The following is a 21,636-nucleotide window of genomic DNA, read 5'->3' on the forward strand; positions in this document are numbered from 1 at the left end:
ATGGAGCTGCTGAGATTCTCAGAAAGAGCGAGGTGAGAAGTTTAAAGAACAAATATAATGGATGAAGTGGTATATCAGTGTGGTGCAAGGAAGGATGGTTTGGAAGTATAAAATAGTATGTAAAGGTAAAGTCAATGTTGTTGGCTTAATTCCTTTTCTTAATATAGACCTTTAATTTCTTTAGCTTAATATATCTTACATCTTTTTGCTTGTGACATTGCTTTACCCTGAAAGGGAATAGCATGTTGAGATTTTGTGTGCGTACCAGGTGCATAATTCACAGTCATGCTCTTTTTCTTTGCTCTATGAAATCTGTTTTTAAAAAATTTAATGAAGTGCAAATGGTGAGTTCCAGAATTCTTGATCTTCTCCCCAGTCTTGCATATTTTATCCATCTAATTTCAACATACAGTAACTTCAAACTACAGTTGTCCTTTTAGTTAGACCCAAAATACTACCTATAAAGAAAACTTTCCTATATACTTAACCAGACATTTGCCATAGTTCCCAGGCTAACTAGTTCATCCTAAAATGTGCATGTTACAAGCAATTTCTCTTTCTTTTAATTTTTCTCTGGATATAATTTTTGTTTTGCTTTTTTGACAACTGTAGTGAAATTAGGTTATTGTTCTGCTCTTTTATGCAGCTTAATTAGGATTGCAGGTTTTAATATTAATTGATTTGAAAAATTTTAATTGAACAAAAATTGTCCTTGATTCATTAGTGATTTTCATTAAAGAACTCATTTTAAAAATAGTATTTAAAAATTGAAGATAATACCTAATACAATATTTTTTTTAAAAAAGTAAGTTTCTTGATTTAAAAATAGTTATTCATATTTTAAAACTATATGTCAAATATAATTGACTAACTCTTGGGATTAATTATTTAATATATACTTATTTGGTTGCACCAAATATCCTTATTTTGGTTGCAACCCCCCCCCCATTTTTTTTTTCTTGTTTGATTTCTCTGTTAAATAAGTATTTTCTCCTTTAGGATTTATTCTGGCTTTTAAAAAGTTCTGTATTTGCCAGTGCAGTGATGATTTGGAAAATACATATTTCTTGGAAAGTGCTCACATCCAGTAGAATGATGCAGTAACAGTTCTGCTATCAGGATATGAGATACTCTATTAGAGGTAATCGATATTTGATTCATATAGGCACATTTGATTTGTGAGTAGATTTCTTTTCTGAAAAAAAGCACTGGGATGCAGCTATCTACCATTTTTATTTTCTTGAAATGCCTACAGAGCCTACGTATAGTACAGAGACATTCTAGTAATTAACAATACTACAGGTATGAAACCTGGTGAATGCAAAGACTTATGGGCATCAGGTTGCCTATTTATGCTCTGCTCCATTCCTCCTCTCTTCAGTTTTCCAATTTTTTTGCCTCAGATAATCAATCAGTATTCCATGCCTACTCAACATGTTCAACTTTCATAGGCTCTTTTGAGTTTCCCATGTCAAGATGTTTTTGTATGAGCAAGAAGTACTTTGCAAACCATGGGATTATACTAGTCCTGCATATACTTCCTTTTCATGCACAGTTGGTGCCATTTTGGCTTCATGAACTTGGAGAATTTAGTTTGCTAGTGGTGTATTATAAATACTATACTATATGATATGATGATTATGATGATGAGAGACTTTTTTTAGGAACCCAGCTAAATTTTTCTAAAAGTTTTTAGGAGACACTAATTTTTTTCTGAAAATTCAAAGTATTTTTTTTTAATGAAACTCTTCATAGTTTTCTCTGATTTCATAAAAATACTATTTTCTGTGAATGATGAGGTCACTAATGTGATGGAATTTCTAATAACATTTGACTAAAATTTGCAACTGGGAATCATTTGAAATTGTTAATTTGATGTTGATTTACTAAACATTTTTATTACACCGCTAGACTTTTGTGAGCCATCTAGCAGACATTTATTTGAAGAGAAATCACGTAACAGAATTACATAAAATACAACATAGAATTAAAAATCTATAGTAAAAACAACAGTGAAAGCATAAAACAGTAAATTACAGCAATTATTTAAAGGATCAGTCAATCCCTACTTTACAATTTATGTAAAGTCTCTCAGAAAAAATCTTTTTTCTACTGTATACAATTTCTAAGGGTCTTTTGGGGAGAGTGATATCTGTCAGAATATGTTTTTCCACATTGGACTGAATCTAATGTATGACAGTCGAGTTATTAGAATGCATAGCTATAGTCCTGAATTACTGTATTATATGGTAATATATAGATTTTGTTTCTAGGTGCTCTAGCTGCAAATTGGGCCTCAGACTCAGAATTTGGGTACATGGGAATTTTGCACTATTTTATTTATTTCTTGGAAACGCTTCTGCATTTAGGTTTTCAAGGATATTGGAACAACTAAAAGTGGGAGTTTGTATTTTTAATGTTTTGCTTAAATGTTATGTGTTTTATTAAAAAGCATGTTCTCATGTTGAATTCCAAGAACTGTCAAAAATTACCTATATCATGTTGATTAGAAAAGAAAGTATGTGAACCTAGTGTCCCTTTGAAGACGCCAACTGCAGTTTGAGCAAAGATGGCTATTCCCTCAACTCCCAGAGCTCTAAACCCATCAGAGACCACTGTCTTGTGATCTCATGAGGAGCAACTGTATGGAGCACTTGTGGGCAATTTCAAGTACTCTCCTTGTCCGGAGAGGAAATACAAAGAGCTGGACTGCTCTTCATTCTGCCACAGTTGTTGGCTCCACTTCTAGCGGAGCCATCTTCAGTTCACCATTTCTTCCCCGGAAGTCCAGAAAATCTTATTTAAGTTGCTTTGTAACCATTTACAAAATTAAAATATAGCCAACATGAGAACTTTATGAAGAATGAGCAAAACATGCTCAGATGTTATTTTGAAAGAGTTTATATTTTCTTCATAAATATAATTATTTAGCATACAGTACTATGCAAAAGTTTTAGGCAGGTGTGAAAAAATGCTGTAAAGTAAGGATGCTTTCAAAAATATATATTGTAATTGTTTATGTTTATCAATTTACAAAATGCAAAGTGAGCAAACAGAAAAGAAATCTAAATCAAATCAATATTTGGTGTGACTACCCTTTGGCTTCAAACCAGCATCAATTCTTACACTTGCACACATTGTACACTTGCACAAAGTCAGGGATCTTGTAGGATTAGAGTCAGGTGTATGATTAACCAGTTATACCAAGCAGGTGCTAATGATCATCAATTTTATATGTAGGTTGAAACACAGTCATTAACTGAAACAGAAACAGCTGTGTAGGAGGCTTAAAACTGGGTGAGGAACAGCCAAACTCTGCTACTAAGGTGAGGTTGTGGAAGCAGTTTCATGTCACAGGTCATACACCCTGGCAAGAGTGAGCACAGTAACAAGACACAAGGTAGTTATACTGCATCAGCAAGGTCTCTCCCAGGCAAAAAATTTCAAAGCAGACTGGGGTTTCAAGATGTGCTGTTCAAGCTCTTTTGAAGAAGCACAAAGAAATGGGCAATGTTGAGGACTGTAGATCCAGTGGTTGGCCAAGGAAATTTAATGCAGCAGATGAAAGACACATCATGCTTATTTTCCTTTGACATTGGAAGATGTCCAGCAGTGCCATCAGCACAGAACTGGTGGAAACAAGTGGGACCCAGGTACACCCATCTACTATCTGGAGAAGTCTGGCCAGAAGTGGTCTTCATGGAAGAACTGTGGCCAAAAAGCCATACCTCCAACATGGAAACAAGGCTAAGCAACTCAACTATGCACGAAAACATAGGAACTGGGGTGCAGAAAAATGGCAGCAGGTGCTCTGGACTGATGAGTCAAAATTTGAAATATTTGGTTGTAGCAGGAGGCAGTTTGTTCACTGAAGTGCTGGAAAGTGGTACAATAATGAGTGTCTGCAGGCAACAGTGAAACATGGTGGAGGTTCCTTGCAAGTTTGGGGCTGCATTTCTGCAAATGGAGTTAGAAATTTGGTCAGGATCAATAGTGTCCTCAGTGTTAAGAAATACAGGCAGATACTTATCCATCATGCAATACCATCAGGGAGGTGTGCGATTGGCCCAAAATTTATTCTGCAGCAGGACAATGACCCCAAACATACACCTGATGTCATTAAGAACTATCTTCAGCTTAAAGAAGAACAAGGAGTCCTGGAAGTGATGGTTTTGCCCCCACAGAGCCCTGATCTCAACATAATTGAGTCTGTCTGGAATTACATGAAGAGACAGAAGGATTTGAGGCAGCCTACATCCACAGGAGATCTGTGGTTAGTTCTCCAAGACGTTTGGAACAACCTACCTGCCGAGTTCCTTCAAAAACTGTGTGCAAGTGTACCTAGAAGAATTGATGCTGTTTTGAAGGCAAAGGGTGGTCACACCAAATTTTGATTTGGGTTTTTCTTCTGTTTGCTCACTTTGCATTTTGTACATTGATAAACATAAACAATTACAATATATATTTTTAAAGCATTCTTACTTTACAGCATTTTTTCACACCTGCCTAAAATTTTTGCACAGTACTGTATATTAACATATTTGACTGAAAAAATGAGGGTCCAGATTATTTATTGTTATAGTGAGAAAAGTCTAGCTGTCTCCACTTACCATATTTGGTCTTTTACTTGACTGCTTAGATTGCCAATGTGTCACAAATCTAGTTTAACAACAAGAATAAAAAATTTAATATTGTATGATGGCTTGGTTTAGAATGATATAATGAAAAGAAACCATTTAAAATGAGCAATTGGAAAATGAATATTGGACATCAAGAAAAAATATTATTAATAATAATATATTATATGCTGCGTGATTTTCTGTGACTCTCGATAGCTGAGAAATTGTTCAATGGGAGAATATGTGCTTTGCATGCCTAATATCCCATATAATATAGTTGTTATTATTACTATTATTTTATCCTGCCTTTTTTATATATAACACAAGGCGGTGAACGTACCTAACATTCCTGCCCCCTATTTTGCCTGCAACAACAACCCTGTGGGCTGAGAGAGAGCGACTGATCCAAAGTCACCCAGCCAGTTTTCATGCCTAAGGGAGGTCTAGAACTCACAGTCGCCTGGTTTCTCGGCCAACACCTTAAACTACTACACCAAACTGGCTCTAGTAGTGTATCCACTGAAACCATCTTAGGTAGTTTTGCTGAAGAACTCTGACTATGACTTTAAGGCTGTTAATCAAAATACTCCCAAAAAGAATAAGACCAGGGCAAAAAGAAATAACTTGGTTAACATTAATTTCTGTAAAGTAAGGCATCCCACTTGTAAAATAAATTGAATTGTCCTCTGCATCTACATAGGCAAACTCTTCTCTTATACCCTAAGCCTAGTAATCGGGACTCTCCAAGTATAAGTCTCTGCTTGCTTACTAGGCTCATTGAGTTCAGTGCTTCTTACTGCCCTCTAAATATAACTACCCTTCTGCCTTGCTGGAGATGGATCTCTTTAATCCAGCATACTTAGTTAGAAGAGAATATCTGTAGCTCAGGGTTGAACTGGGGGGTTCTTGTGGGGTTGCAATGAGGATGTTACCTAGTTGGTTAATGCAATGCCTGCAAGCAAACAGCCAAGCTCGGAGAGCACCAAAAACTCCATACTTAGTATAAGCTGGGATGAAAAAAAAAATCTTTGGGAAGTTTATCACCTTCTATTTACAAAAGAGAAAGGGTTGATAAATGTGTTTGTGCCAGCTGCAAGTATGTGGCAAGTTATGGATTTTTACTATGTGGTATGTCCCCTTGGATTCAGTGGCCTTTTCTTCATCACTAAACATAGATGTGAGCCTGATTTCTGTATCTAACCCAAACATTTAAACAGTAGTCTAATATTACATTTTTGCATTGATATAATGGAATATATGTAATGCTGCATTGTTTTATATATGTAACATATATCTGAATATAAGGATATGTTATGTCTCACATGGAAAATGTATGCATTTGAGAGAATCACAAAGCTATATCTGATGTTACTTAATGGACTTATTTTTCTAGTGCTCTTGGTGGATCTTCTGCCCTTCACATTCCTGCTTTTCCAGGTGGAGGCTGCCTCATTGATTATGTTCCCCAAGTATGCCAACTGTTAACCAACAAGGTAATACCCAGAATAGACATACTTTTTTATTAACATATAATAAAAAACGCCTCTCCCTGATCACATCAGCCCATCCCATTAGATTTGGCAGAGAAGGTATGCTACACATTCCAATGGCCAGGGACTTGCATTTGGTGGGTCCCGGGAGGCGGGCCTTTTCTGCCATGGTTCCCTCCTTGTGGAACATTCTCCCCCCTGTAGTGAGGCTCGCCCCTTCCCTGCTGTCCTTTAGGAAGTCCCTCAAGACACTGTTACTTCATCAGGCCTGGGGTCTTTGGGAACCGGAGACATTCTTAGATGGCTCGACTGTGATTGATATTCTGCTCTCTCCATGGGGTTTGTATACTTTAATTTTTAAAAAATTTTTGATAATATTTTCATTTTAATTATCACTTTTATCTTTTTATGATTGTTTTTATCCATTTGTTATTTTATTTAATTATTGTACACCACCCAGAGTTGCTTTGTGTGAGATGGGTGGCTATATAAATGTGATATATGTATAAAAGAACAAACAAACAAGCATATTCCAACATACGGGCTCTAATCTAGGGGGGAAAAAAACTATTAATGATAAATTGATAAACTCTATGATCTAAGGTTATATCTGCCAGAAATTTCAAAAGCAAAGCTTAAATTGCCTAATGGAAGATCACTTTGGGGGGGACTCAGGAGTAGTTGAAAAGACTATGCACAGCCTTCTGGATTTCAGCCTTATAACCGGGTCAGAGTTTTCATCAATCTGATTATGAAATAGTCTAGAAATATCCTTTATTCCAGTTTAAATTGCTCTTGCTTAAAGGAACCTTTTAAATTATGAGTTTATGAAATGTACTTTCATATGCAATTCTATAATTATACTGCAGTCTATCTTTAGAGTTTTTGTTGTGGCTCTCTATTGAAATTAGCTTTTTTTAAAAAATTTGCAAGTACACAGATCTGTTTTTAAACTATAAAAACTAGCTTATTTTTTTTTCTACTCCTAGAATAACATTTTACATTCTGTATAAGCTTTCAGAATGAGCGTTTGATCATAAACTGAAAAACATCTAATTTTATAAATAGAATTATTTTGAAAGGATCTAACATATATCCTCTCAAAATAACATGTACTACTGTATCATGGATATTTCAAACATTTTTTTTATAAATGTTTGCCAGACAAGGTAAACAGCAATAACACTGGCAATATCAATGGCATCTATACTTTATTTCAATCAGTGAAAAGCTATAGAAAGGTTCTATTCTCTTATATTAATGAGCAGTTTTATGAATGGCACCTTGATCTACCATACAGACAAAGACACTTTCCTCCAGGGCTGCTAGAACTTCACCACCAGCATGATGTGGTTGATGGATGCAAGTTTTATTGTGGCCTCAACACTGTTCTGTTGTTTGTTTGTTTTTTTGTTATTTTTATTATTCAATTTATATTGTGGTTTTCATTCTTGTTCACTGTCCAGAGTTCTGATTAGTAGATGGGTGGCTATATAATCTTTAATAAATAAGAATATTTTTTAGAATTGATGTACTGATAGCACATGATAGACATGTTCTAACTGCAACACTTAAGTGTTGGCCCAGGAAATTTCGGAACTGTGAAATACATAAAATTGCATCTTGATATAGAGTAAAATGAGTTAGAAACCATAGGCTTCTGCAAAATACTTATTAAATATATTTTATACTATATGAAGTTCCAGATGGATAGTATATTACCATGATGTAAAATAGCAAAATCTAATGTCATTATAAAGTTTAATCAGTCTGTTAATCCTTAAAATGTAAAATACGTATAATAATTATATGCATTTAATATACCAACCTGTTGTTGCTGATACACGTAAAAATATTTTTCCAGACTTCTACTGCCAAACTTACTATAAATAATGTATAAGCTATGTTATTAGTAAAGCATAAACTCTCCCAAATTAATACCCTATATTGTAATTTTTTTTATCATAATTGCACTGATTTCTTCTTTTCTTTTATAGGTTCAGTATGTTATCCAGGGTTACCATAAGAGAAGGGAATATATTGCAGCATTTCTTAGTCACTTTGGAACGTACGTATATATGTGTCACTAAAATGGACTATAAGCATAGCCATTCATTTTCTGTCTATTTCCACTCATATTTACTAAAAATATTTTTTACCACTTGGAGTTTTCCCAAATATGCATGTTTAGGGGTGGCAACCCTGGATTATATTATTATGGTATAGATTATAGATAGATTATACCTTACTGTAGAAGGAAAGAATTTTAGCATTTCTTCTTTCTCACTCTGTCCACCAAGATCAGCTTTGAAGAGTTGATGAGAACAAGAGCCAAAAGAAGGGGAGATCAATAACAACAACAAAAACATGAACAATACAGATGGCATCCTTTGTTAGTTGGAAGTAAAAATAGTGGAAATTCTGGGTTAATGTTAAATATTAAGAAGACAAAGGACGTGTCATCAGCATGATTAGTGAAATCACAGTTGATGGTGGAAAAATGAAGGTGGTAGATAATTTTGCGTTTGGATTCAAGAATAGATAAAAATGGACAGTTTGTTGGAAAGAGGAGATTAGTCCTAGGGAAGAAAGCAATGGCAAACTTAGACAAGATCATGAAGGAAAAGGCTATTTCTATAAGAACTAAGATCAGTATAGTTAAAGCAATGATTTTCCAGTGTTACGAACAGCTGTAAAAGCTGGGCATTAAGAAAAATCAGAAGGAACTTAAATACCTTCAAATTATAGCTTGGGAGATTACTAAGAGAACCATGGACTGCTAGAAGAACTGGTCAGTCTCTTAGATGGAATAAAGAGTGACAACTCCCTTGAGGCGATAATCAGCAAGCAGAAATTCACTTTGGGCATGTGCGGTGGGTGGATAAACTAGAAAGACTATGTTGAGAGAAATAGAAGAATGGGAAGATAATGGAGAACATGGATGGACAGGATCAATAAGATGGGTATATACAGTAGGTCAAGATGGCAGACATTTGCCCATATAGTAGATGATGGGGGCCAGTAATTAGTCAGGATTGTTTCTGCCTGACTTGAGAGGGAAGGCAGTGCCTTCTGCCCTATTTATGAATCTACGCATGCAGATAGGAAGGGGTGAGCCTTCTGCTTAATTTCGTAAATCTAATTATATTTTTCATTATTAATCTTTTTTTTAATAGTGGAGTGGTAGAGTACGATGCTGAGGGTTTCACAGAACTCACTTTGTTGCTGATGTGGAAGGATTTTTGCTTCCTTGTTCACAGTGAGTAGTTATTTCCTTTAGATACAAACATCTAACTGCTTGAAAATGTAAACAAAAATTAACAGAGCAATACCAAATACAGTGGTTCCTCGGGTTACGATCTTAATCCGTTCCATGACTCTGGTCGCAACCCGATTTGGTCGCAACCCGAAGCAAATTTTCCCATAAGGTTCAATGTAATTACCGTTAATCCGTTCCGGCGTCCGCGGACCACGCATCAGGAGCGGAAAAACGGCCGCGGACCACGCAGCTGGGCGGAAAAACGGTCGCGGACCACGCAGCAGGGGCGGAAAAATGGCCGCGGACCACGTGGCAGGGCGGAAAAATGGCTGCGGACCACGCGGCAAGGCGGAAAAACGGCCACGGACCACGTGGCACGGGCGGAAAAACGGCCACGGACCACGTGGAACGGGTGGAAAATGGCCGTGGAAAATGGCCATGGACCACGTGTCACAGCAGAAAATGGCTGCGGATCCGGTTCGTAACCTGAGGTAAATGTTTGCGGCCAGAGCTGGTCGCAACCCGAAAAGTTCGTTAGCAGAGGCGTTCGTAACCCGAGGTACCACTGGTACCAACATTTATGTCTCCTTTTTTTCCTATCTGTTGTATGTTTTTGTGCATTCTACACACTTGTGTAATGTCACCTGAAATCTCAGAAAGGTCATAAGGTATGTTAGGTAAATTAATTTGTTTTGTTTTTTTAATTATGTAAGATACAAGATATTTCAAGGTCACAGATAGAAAAACAGATTGGAGTATCCCAATTGTCCATCTGTCAAGGTGGACTAAGGTTACTAAGACATACTGGGAATATATAGGAGTTAAATAGATATAGATATAGACCTGAAGTTTAGAAATTATCTCTGAGGTGTTATTATGCAGAAGTATAACACCTCTTTCATTCAGACCCTCTGCCAAAAAAACCCCACAGGCCTTTACCAAGAATTAATGAGATTATCTAGATTATCTTTTCAGGCTGGTTTCAGGCTGGGGTACGGTATGGAGACAGCAAGGGTTGTGTTTGTTGATGACCTTTGGTGGAGCTGGAATGGAAGTCATTCTAGACCTCCTTGATCTTTCAATAACTTTCAGTACCATTGATCAAGATATTTTTTTCTGGACTTGCTGCAGGGATTGGGAATGGAAGGCACCATATTGTGGTGGTTCTCCTCCTTTCTTTGCAGTGTTAATTGGGGGAGGGGGAGATTGAGCCCATGTCCTCTCATTTGTGGAATGCCTCAGATCTCAACGCTCTTGTCCCTTTTGCTTAACGTCTACACAAAATGGCTGAGTGAGGTTATCCATCAGTTCGGGGTCAGGTATCATCAGTATGTTGATGATACCCAATTGTAGATCTCGACCTCAGGACAGTCAACTGATGCTATAGAGGTCCTGTCCCAGCATCTGGAGCTATGAGGAACAGACTCAATCTAAATCCTGGCAAGATTTGAGTGGCTATGGATATGTGCCCCCCTCCCCCCCCCAGTTCTGGGGACTTGATGTAGAGTGTAGAGGGAATGGTCTCAAAGGACAGGAAAGAGCTGCTACCATGGCAATGGTCAGATAAAAGGGGCATGAGTCAGGGCCAAGAAAGTAACATGACTTGGACAAGCCCCTCCCTAGTTCATACAAAGATGGGGGGAAGTGCATTCAGACTTGCAAGTGTCTGTTACTATAGCTTTACAGTAAAAGTATTACTGACCTACATGGCTCTGATCTCCTAGTCTGGTCTATCTTGAAGGGCTGACACTCTCCATCTTTAGGCTTTGATGGGGTTTCATTTCCTCACTTAGGACTGGTGTGCAGTCTAGAAGTTGTTTTGGACTCACAGCTCCTGCTCACAGAGCAAATGGCAGCTTTGGCTAAGATGATCTTTGCACAGATTGACTGTCCCAGTTGTACCCATTTCTGGATCAGGAGCTCCTTCAGATTGTCACTCATGTCCTAGCCACCTCATGAATGGACTAAGGTTGCTCTTGAAGACCACTTGGAAGCTATAGCTGGTCCAGAATGCAGCTCTCTTGGCAGTGATGGGCCTGCCATGATATGTCCATGTGATGCCATTTTTTTGCAAGCTGCACTGGCTACTAGTTGGCTTTTAGGTGCAATTCAAGGTGCTGATTATTTGTTTGCTTGTTTATTATTAAATTTGTATGCCGGCCATCTCCCCCCAGCGGGTGACTCTGGGCAGCTCACAGTTAAAATCAAAAACCCCATCAACAATTAAAAATACCCCATAAATAATTAAAATAAATTAATCCATTAAAAATCAAGTATAAAAACCAAACCCTGTACATAAATACTAAAAACATTCAAGATGATTTGGGGGGGGCAAGGTCAATCACCCCACAAGCCGCCTCCACTGGTGCTTATCACCTATAAAAAGCATTTCATGGCAGAGGGCCTGCTATATGAGGGACCACCTATCTCTGTTGTTTCTTCCCATCTGGGGGATTGGGCAGAGTGGATACATTTTGTGTCCCTTCGACAAAACAGTGCCATCTATTGGGACCTAGACAATGTGCCTTCTCTGTTGCAACTCATGCTGTCTGGAACAACCTCCCCCCAGAGATCCATATAGCTCATACCCTGATGATGTTCAAAAAGTCATTGAAATCTTAGCTGCTCTCCCAGGCCTTGAGCAGCTTGGTGGTTGACCCTCGTATGATGTTTTGCTATTATAGAGAGTTTGCCTTCTGGATGCTTATGATTTTTTAAATTTCCCTTTTTTAAAAAAATATATATGCCACCCAGGGTTATTTAGTGCTGGGCAGCCTCTAAATTGTATTAAATAAATAAATTTATGCAAACAGCTATACTCTCCTGTAACAGTTGCTCTGCCTCTGGTCTTCAAATCCCTTCTGCCTTCCCATCTGTATTAGTGGTATCAGTGACATCACTTTCAGTTTGTTTGGGAAATGGTCTCTCCCTATCTGCCCTGCTCCTTTTGCAGTGATCGTTTTCTGTTCAAGTCACTTGTCAGTGTGAGACACTTGCTTATCCTATTTGTTTATCTTTTAAAATTGTTAATTGCTTTGAGTTCCCTGTCAATAGAATGGTATGATATAAATCATATTAGTAAATAACTGCTGTGGTAGTGCAGCTTGAAATAACTTTGGATTGTTCCATTTCCTATTCATAAATAAATTCTTACAAATAGGTATCAGTCCTTGGTAGATGTGTAATTTAAAGTACCTTCAACTGATAGTGCAGCTAAATAGTCCTGAAATACAGTATCAAGTAGCAAATGATTCTGTGATAAGTGATATTTCCCACTGAGACTTGAATGCCTTCTACTCTTGGCAATCACCATGTTCACTGGCAGAGTTTTATATGTTAATTGTTTCCAATACCAGTATTGAGGCTTATTGAGGATATGCTTTCAGCAAACTATGTCTTCCAAGATTATTTTGTAACCAGAATTACTGTTCTTTATTATTCTCAAAATTCTTCTGCATAGTTTATAATCTTAATTTCCACTACACAGATTGCTCAAGTATAATAATTTATGGTTTGTTTATGAGCACTAGCGACTCTTAATCTAGCTCCTCCACTTTTCTTCTTCTTTGCTTCAGAGAGCAGACAATTAGAAGATCCTGTTCCTTATATCATTTTGTGTTAATTTTTAAAAGTTCACTTTTGCATTTGGAAGACTAGCACTGAAAGCTTCCAGTGTCCTTCTTTCTAATAAAAATGAACTAGAAAGGACAAAGGAAGCACACTTGAGTCTTGTCAGTGCAGCTTGTAATCAGCCAATTGTTTAGTATGTAATTAATATCTTTAAGAGATTGAATGTATCTGTTCACTTTTCCCAAGTTTCTTAGCTGGGATTTTTTTTAAAAAATTAACAATACAGAAAAATAATTTAAAATTTCTATAGATAGTAGTTTATCTTTGCATAAGGAGTTTTGAAGTTTGAATGGCTTTCACATATTTTCTCATTGAACTTGAAATTACTGTGCTCCAGTAGAGTCTGCATTCAGTATTTAGTTATCCATGTTTTTAAACTCTAAATAATATTTTGAGCTTTCTATTTAATTAATTCTAAAGTAATTTATTGACAGAGATTATTACAATTGAATTGTCACCACTGATTAACTTACTCATACTAGCTGATGCATTACTAGCTTTGTTGAATAACCCAAGGGAATGTAGATGTTGTTGAATAACCCAAGGGAATTTGCATTGAGTTATGAAAAACAATGCAAAGAAAACCACTGAAACATGTACTTCATTTTTTTGTAATTTGATTTGATCTTGGCTTTCATTTCTAATATGATTATAATTCTAAACATTTAATTGCATGTGAAGTGTTATCAGAGAATATTAATTTTCTCTATTCTTGTTAGTAAAAAAGAACACAAAATGTAACATAAAAACACAACAAATACAAAAGTTACAAAAGTAACTTGAGTAACTGTACTCAAGAATTTCTGGGGTTGTTGGTAGCATAGAGTGTCTGAATACTAATACAATGTTTTAAAAGACTGGTAATTTTAAACTTTGCCTAACCTTCAACTTTAGGGGAAAACATCAGTTACTGCTGACAATAATACTTTGCCACATATTAAAAGTTATTCTACATTTGTATAAAACATTTGGAGTAAGTTAGTGGCAGAGATACAGATTTCACAAATTATGCTTGGTTCACCTTGTGATTTTGATTATTTGGTGATATAAAGAATCCCCTTGATTTAAGCAGAATTTGTAAGAGCTAGCCATCCAGTTCCAACTGCAGGGCAGTAATACATGAGTACATGACTTTCAGCATAAAGCTGATTTTTCACAGGCATTCTTCCCCAATTCTCAGCTTCTTTCAAGAGCCAAACTAATTTTTGTTGCCCTATAAATAAAGGAATCATTCATCCCTCCCTCAATCCACGCTTTTGAGAGCGCTTTGGAGTGTTTTAGTCATCTACAGTGTTTGCTCTATTTCAGTTTGGTCTAGTATGGTTTTCTGAATAATTTTTCTTGCATATGCTCAAGACTGTATACAACCGTAGCCAACAGATACATTACAAAAATTCGCCTTCTTACAGATTTAAGCACAGAGACAACAACATACTGAAAACTGCATTGTGTGTGTGCGCTCTCTCTCTCTCTCTCTCTCTCTCTCTCTCTCTCTCTCTCTCTCTCTCAGTAAATTTAGAATTACTTCCTTGTCACCAGTTAGATTTCCACAGCCGTTTTTAGAGGAAGAAGCCCTAAAATATATTTTCTGTTCATTAGTAGCTTCCTCAGAGTTGTTCCTTCACATATTGTAGCATACCAACACCAGTATCCCATTTCTCACCAGTAAACATTCTGTTAAAGTTTTTAAAAATGCAAACTTTCATAACTGATTCTGCACGTCCTTTAGGGATTTAGGGCAGTTTTTAAAGGGTTCATCATGGCATAATTAGTCTCTGTAGTGAAACATATACTGATGCCAGTATAATCACAGTTAGGAAAGGTTGCCATAGAAACTAGTGCAGCAGAAAGAAAGGGGAACTAGAGGAAAGGCCTGGGAACTTCAAAAAAGATAAAACACAAGTAATTAAAAATAGACATCCATATGATATGCAGCAAAATTCTAAGATTTCTAGCAAAAGATGAGATGGAATACAATTGTGCAAATGAACTTTTATAGGTTGGTTATAAACACTGTTGTGAGATAGTGAACGAGTTACTGCTATGGCTACATTTAGTAGCAAGCTTTTCTTACTTCTTGCTTGGTCTTAACTGCATTTGGTTATAAGTCATTTCATTAGCTGCAGTAGCTTTTTCAGAGCAAGGAAGAAATATTCTTATTTATAAAAACTGCATAATCATCTATGGCTTAAAAATACAAGCAGGTTTTTTAGTGATGTTGAAATGTACTGATAGATCTGCAGTTTTCTAGACAAATTCTTTAAATTTGTTGGTTTTACAGTGATTCAAAAAGAGTTTCTGTTCTAAAGAGGAGCCCAGCAATAAATGGTGGGATCCATCCTATCCCCAAAATAAAATTGCAATGGGAAGAATATTGGCAGCTCACTTCTGATTTGGTCTTTGACATTAGTGGTGGTTTTGCCGCCCCACCCCCACCAAAGGTAAACATAAATAGAAGGGCAGACTGTTGGTAAGGTGATCGACCAGCCAAATGGTACGTACAATTAATTTAAGTGTAAAGTGATGCCCGTGGGTGCAAAAGGAAAAGACCACCTAATTTCACATACATACTGATTGGGTCTTAACTGTCTAACTAATGAAGAAAAAGATCTTACAGTCATTGTAGATAACTCAACAAAGATGTCAGCTCATTGTGTTGCAGTGTGAAAAGTAAATGTCATGCTAGGGATTATTAGGAAAGGGATTAAAATATCATTATTGTAATAACCTCATATACATTTATTGTATGTTTACATCTGCTTAAACACCTTCCCTTTTGAAAAAGCTAGAATGTTTGAGAGTCTTTAGTTTGGGGGGAAAAGGCAATTGAGGGAGGATATAATTGAGGTATATAAAATCATGCATCGCATAGAGAAAGTGGACAAAAATAATTTTTTCTCCCTCTGTCAAAACATTAGGACCAGGGACCATCCAATGAACCTGATTGGAAGAATATTTGAAGTAGAAAGAAGCATTTCTACATACAACACATAATTAACCTGTAAAATTCATTAACAGATGACTGACTAGCTTTGTAATGGGATTGGGTAAATTTATGAAGGATGGGCCTGTCAAGGACTGTTGGTCTGGAAGAGTTAATGTTACCTCTGGGCTGGAGGCAGTATGCCTCCAAACAACAGTTGCAAGAGAGAGTCAGTCTAGTATAGTGATTAAGGCACCAGGCTGGAAACCAGGAGAAATTCCTGCCTTAGGTACAAAGCCAACCGGGTGACTTTGGGCCAGTCACTCTCTCTCAGTCCTAGGGAAGAAGCAGTGGCAAACCACTTCTGAAATCTTGCCAAGAAAACTGCAGGTTCTAATCCAGACAGTCACCAGGAGTCAACAGTGACTCAGAGGCACATGCACATGAACATAAAACAGTTGCAGGAGAACAGTGATAAGAAAGGATTATGTTTCCATTTTTTGCTTGTTAATACACCAAAGGCATCTGGGTGGCTAATGTGAGAAACAAAATACTAAACCAAGATAGCCTTGGCCTGAGTAGGGCTGTTTTTATCTAGTTTAGCCACAGGTACCTCACAGCTGATTTATCCTTTTCTGTATAGCTATATGTACAGTATGTCTAAGTGAATTCTGCCTCTTTTTTATTTACATAGAAAAATCTCCCTGGATTAAAGACAAAGTTCTCAAATATCCTTTCATACAATGAGCAGTACATTGTCTCTAGAAGCCCACAAATATGTCCCCCTTTGTTTTCAACCTCAGCAACTGGCCAGGTTGTTCTTTGTTGTATGACTTACTCAAGCTGTTGTATTACTTGTGATTTACTCAAGCTGTAATACAAACTGTTGTATTACAGCTTACTCAAATTTCTTATTCGGTATGCAGTCATAAAAAATAAAATATCAGAAAAAAATTATAGACAAATTCTTCAGTATTGTGGTTTGATGAGTAATTGCCCATATATGTAATAGTCATACCTTGAAATATGTAGATCTGCTGTAATATGCTGTCCAAGAAAATTGCACATAACAAGCACATTTCTTCTCATTTTTATTATTTCAAATGTGAATGGCAACTATAGAAACATATGTTTAGAGTACATCTAATGGTAACAAAGGCAATAATGGCACAATATTGGAATGAAAGCCTCAGATACCAAATGAGTATCAGTTATGAATGCAAAAACTTATTTTTTCAAGGTAATATGCAGAATCTTCTTAAATATAAATCACCATTTATAAAAACAGAAAAAATAATTGTTGGAAGGCACAGCATGAATACTAAAAGAATGATGTTTTCAGATCATTTTGAAATGTATTAGATTAAGTTGAACAAAATATTATGAATTTATTTTAGTGTATTTATTGTAAATCATGATTCTTCTACTTTTGTAGTTTATATGTGAAGTCATATATAGAAAAACAAAAAAGAGCAAAATGATGGGCACTCTTCAGAATAAAATACCCTCTTTAACTCGATAAATAAGCATGCTGAGGTTAATTCATTTGGATCTGGGTAACTCTTTTCTGTTAATGTGAAATATCAACAAAATCACATACTCAGTGTTTTGGGCTGCCCTTTGAACACTTTTTAGATAATAAGATGCTGGCACATATTAATATTATCCATGCTTTCCCCATCAAAAATTTTCATATTAATTGAATATTAACAAAGTAGAGTCTTATAAATGTGCAATACTCATTCAAAGTAGATAATTCCATATACAGTGGTACCTCGGGATACGAACGCCTCTACTAACGAACTTTTCAGGTTACGACCAGCTCCGGCCGCAAAAATTTACCTCGATGTGCGAACTCCGCCTCGGGGTACAGTCATTTTTCCGCCCTGACACGTGGTCCGCGGCCATTTTTCCGCCCCTGACACGTGGTCCGCGGCCATTTTTCCGCCCCTGACACGTGGTCCGCGGCCGTTTTCCCGCCACGCGGCGCCCGGCCGTTCTCCCACTGTGCTGCACCTGGCCGTTCTTCTGCCGCGCCGCATGGCGCCTGGCCGTTCTCCTGCCCCTGACGCGTGGTCCGCGGATGCCAGAACGGATTAATGGTAATTACATTGAACCTTATGGGAAAATTTGCTTCGGGGTGCGACCAAATTCGGAGGGCGGAACAGATTAACTGGATTTACATTGAACCCTATGGGGAAATTTGCGTCGGGTTACGACCAACTCGGGATACGCCCAGAGTCATGGAACACATTAAGTTCGTATCCCGAGGTACCACTGTACTTTTTATGAAGAACTAATTAGGTAATAATCAGCTACTTAACAAAATCAAGCTGAACTTGGCAAAGTTGGGACTGGTTCGTAGTTGGATGGAAGACCATCAGGAAATGCCTGATCTAGTAGGCTAGTTTCAGAAGTAAAAAACAAAACAGAAAAAGAGAGTATAAAACATCTTCTGCATTGTTGCCAAGAGAACTCATTCTGTGACAATGAGACATACTTACATTATGAGATTTACTTCTGGATAACTTGGATTAAGAACGGGACTGCAAGCCCATTGCCTGTGTTCTGTTTATGTGCAGTTTGTATGTGATTTTTTTCAGGTGAAAAATGCAGGCAGGCAGGATGGATGGATGGATCGATCGATGGATTTCATAGGCTGGTCTTCCCTAGGAAGAAAATATAGATAATCAACATCATTTCTGTGCTACTGTTCTAAGTACCTGAACAGAAATAAGCTTGTCCTTTTGAGTTCCACTCATTGAAGATATCAGCTAATCTTATATAATGTCCTCATATAATGTTTGAATGTGGAAATTAACTATCTAGTTATTAGTATATTCTCTTTGCATTTTTAGAAGCATAATGCCACTCACTGAAGCACTGGTTTTTGCACAGTGTACTTTTATTGTTAAAATACATTTATCTCTCTGCTTCTGTTGGAACATTCAGAATGGCTAAAATCTATAAGTATTGGTAAGATAAATCAGCCCTAAATCAGCAGCATCTCTTGAAATATACAAAGACAGTTTCTCACTTAAGGCAGTAGAATTGGGAGGGATCTCAGAGATCATCTACTCTAATGCCCTCCTCAGTGCAGGATCTGCTGCAGCATTTCAGATGGATAGCTATCCAGGCTTTGTTTGAAGACCCAACAAAGGGGAAGATGTAGCTTCATGGAGCAATTTATTCCATTGATTGATAGCTCTGAAACATCAGGAAATTCCTTTTAGTATCGAACCTGAGCCTGCTTCCCTGACATTTCAACCAATTGGTCCTAGTCCTGACCTCTGGGGCAAGAGAGAGTAAGTCCAGTCTGTCCTCTGTATGACAATCCTTTAGCTGTCTGAGGACTCCTAGCATATCTCTTGGTCTTCTCTTCTCCAGGCTAAACATGCCCAGTCCTTTAACTGTCCCTAATAAGACTTCATTTGCAGTCTGCTCACCATTGTGGTAGCCCTTCTGTGAAATTACTTCAGTTTGTTGATTATGTTTTTAAACTGTTGTGCCCAGAACTGGACACAGTATTCCAAATGGGTCCTGAGCAAGGCAGAGTAGATTAGAACAATAATTTACTGTGATCTGTACTCGGTGTTCCTGTTAATACATGCCAGATTAGCATTTGCCTTTTTAGCAGCTGCATCATACTGTTAGTTCATGTTCAGCTTGTGATCTGCTGGATTGCCTTTTCACACGTACTACTGGTAAATTGGATCTCTCCCATCCTATGCTTCTGCCTTTCATTTTTTCTTCCCAGCTTCAGGACATTCCTCCCTGTTAAATTTCATCTTGTTTGTGTTGTTTGCCTACTCTTCAAGTCTATCTAGAACTTTTTGAATCTTCTTTCTCCTCTAAAGCCTTATTTACCTTACTTACTTCTCCTAGTTTTAGTTCATCTGCAATCCCTCAATCCCTTCATCAAAGTCATTAATAAAAATGTTGAACAACACAGGGCCCAAAACACTATGGTACACTGCTCAATTCTACTTTTCAAGGTGATGTGGACCCATTTATGAATACTTTGGGTACTGTCATTCAACCAGTTATGAATCTTCCTATCAGGTGTATCATCTAGCACATATTTTAACATTTTATTAATGAGGATATCATGGGAGACTGTCAGATGCTTTGCTATACTAGTTATAATATACTAAAACATATTTTTGTAATACCTGTTCTGTAAGTAGTTTAAAAGTTACGACTTTCAATATATTTTCCAGGAAATAAATTGTGAAATCTGTTTCCAAATAAATAAGTCTTTGATTAGACAGCTAATGTTTTTCCTTGGCAGAAAAACATATAGGCTATGGCACTGTTAGGAATATTTGTTTCCTATACAACTATTCATTACTTAGTGAATGAGTAACTAATCTAATGAGAGGCACTTAGTCAAAAAATTGAAAAGAAAGTAAAACTGCCTCTATGTTGTCATTTTATATGTTTGCCTTAAAAAAAATAATCTTAACTTAGGAGGATAGGATTTATAAACATGGAAGACAACCCCAGACTGTAAAGAAATGAGAATATGAATACTGTAGAGCTATTGTAATAGAAAGCAGCACAGATAGACTATTATTAGTATTCCAGACATCCTATATTTTCCCTTTTCCTTGCTTTTAACAGTTTACTTATTGACAAAGTGCCACCAAGTTTTCTGTTCAGTTACTTTTTTTATATAATATACATACAGCTACTTTTGTAATATAATCTGGGTTAGTTTCAAGTGGCATCTGTGTGTGCTGCTTATTGAGCATACCTGAAACATGCAACTATAAGCATTATGAAACACTGTCAGTTTTATAATCTATGAGTCTTACGTACTGTGACACTGATGTACTAAGATTCTAAACCGAAAAGAAACCATTTGAAATTGCTCAAAGATTTGCTGGATGGAAGTCCAAAAAATAATGGTTTATGAACTAAATTTAGTAGGATCTTTAGTAGGCTCTTGGCCTTGATATTATGTGCATAGTAGGATATATCTTAGGCATGTATATCTTACCAACGCTACAACAAAACTACAGATAGAATATTACAGCTGTTTACAGCTGTTAGAACTTTCTACATCTCAGCTATAACTGGGTAGTTTCCACAAGTTCTTTCCAGTCTTATTGCATTGTGTCTGTTTGGTTGAGTCACATTTCTGCTGTTGTTCAGATCTCTTGTTGGTAGGGAAAAACCTTGAGGGATAATCAATGTTTAGACTGATATGACAAAAATAGTTCTCTTTTCCTAGGAATCATGTCATTTTTGTATACAAACAAATCATGAGAATGGGTTCAAGCAACAAATCCCATAAATAACATAAATATTATATACATATAATATAAGTTCCTTTATGCTTATTCAGCCCTTTATTCAGTCTTACTCTAGGTTGCCTATTCTATTTGACAGCAATTTTCTAATTTCATAGAAGGGTTGCTGTTTTTTCTGAATTCTGTGTTTCTATTTTCCTTTAATTATAAGGCATATGCAGGTATAGAAAAATATCCAGAATTGTGGGATATGTTCACGTGGAGATCTTGTGAGTGTCTTGGAGGGAGACAACCTGCTTGCTTATTGTTATTTTTTTATTTTTTATTTATTTATATATAAATAAATATATATATAGAATAGAAAAAATATATAGAGAATAAAAAGGTCTGATTTCATCTGATTTGATCATGTATAATTTGTCAGGTTAATGAAACTCTCAGTTACAACTTAGAACTGAGG

The 21,636-nt window shown here is 36.7% G+C and overlaps 1 protein-coding gene across 3 annotated transcripts in view; it reads left to right on the forward strand.

The window, feature by feature from the left end:
- Window positions 1-21,636, forward strand: part of BABAM2 (BRISC and BRCA1 A complex member 2) — a 154,713-nt gene that overhangs the window by 92,884 nt on the left and 40,193 nt on the right. For all 3 annotated transcript variants that reach the window (XM_088145598.1, XM_007432912.3, XM_088145603.1), the window contains exons 8-10: window positions 6,013-6,112; window positions 8,107-8,177; window positions 9,286-9,368. In XM_088145598.1, the coding sequence (XP_088001724.1) occupies window positions 6,013-6,112; window positions 8,107-8,177; window positions 9,286-9,368 (254 nt within the window). The remainder of the gene's footprint in view (window positions 1-6,012; window positions 6,113-8,106; window positions 8,178-9,285; window positions 9,369-21,636) is intronic.

This window comes from Python bivittatus, unplaced genomic scaffold (assembly GCF_059951505.1).
Source record: "Python bivittatus isolate LINGU-HERP-01145 unplaced genomic scaffold, Pbiv_v1 ctg000020_np1212, whole genome shotgun sequence".
Classification (NCBI taxonomy): domain Eukaryota; kingdom Metazoa; phylum Chordata; class Lepidosauria; order Squamata; family Pythonidae; genus Python; species Python bivittatus.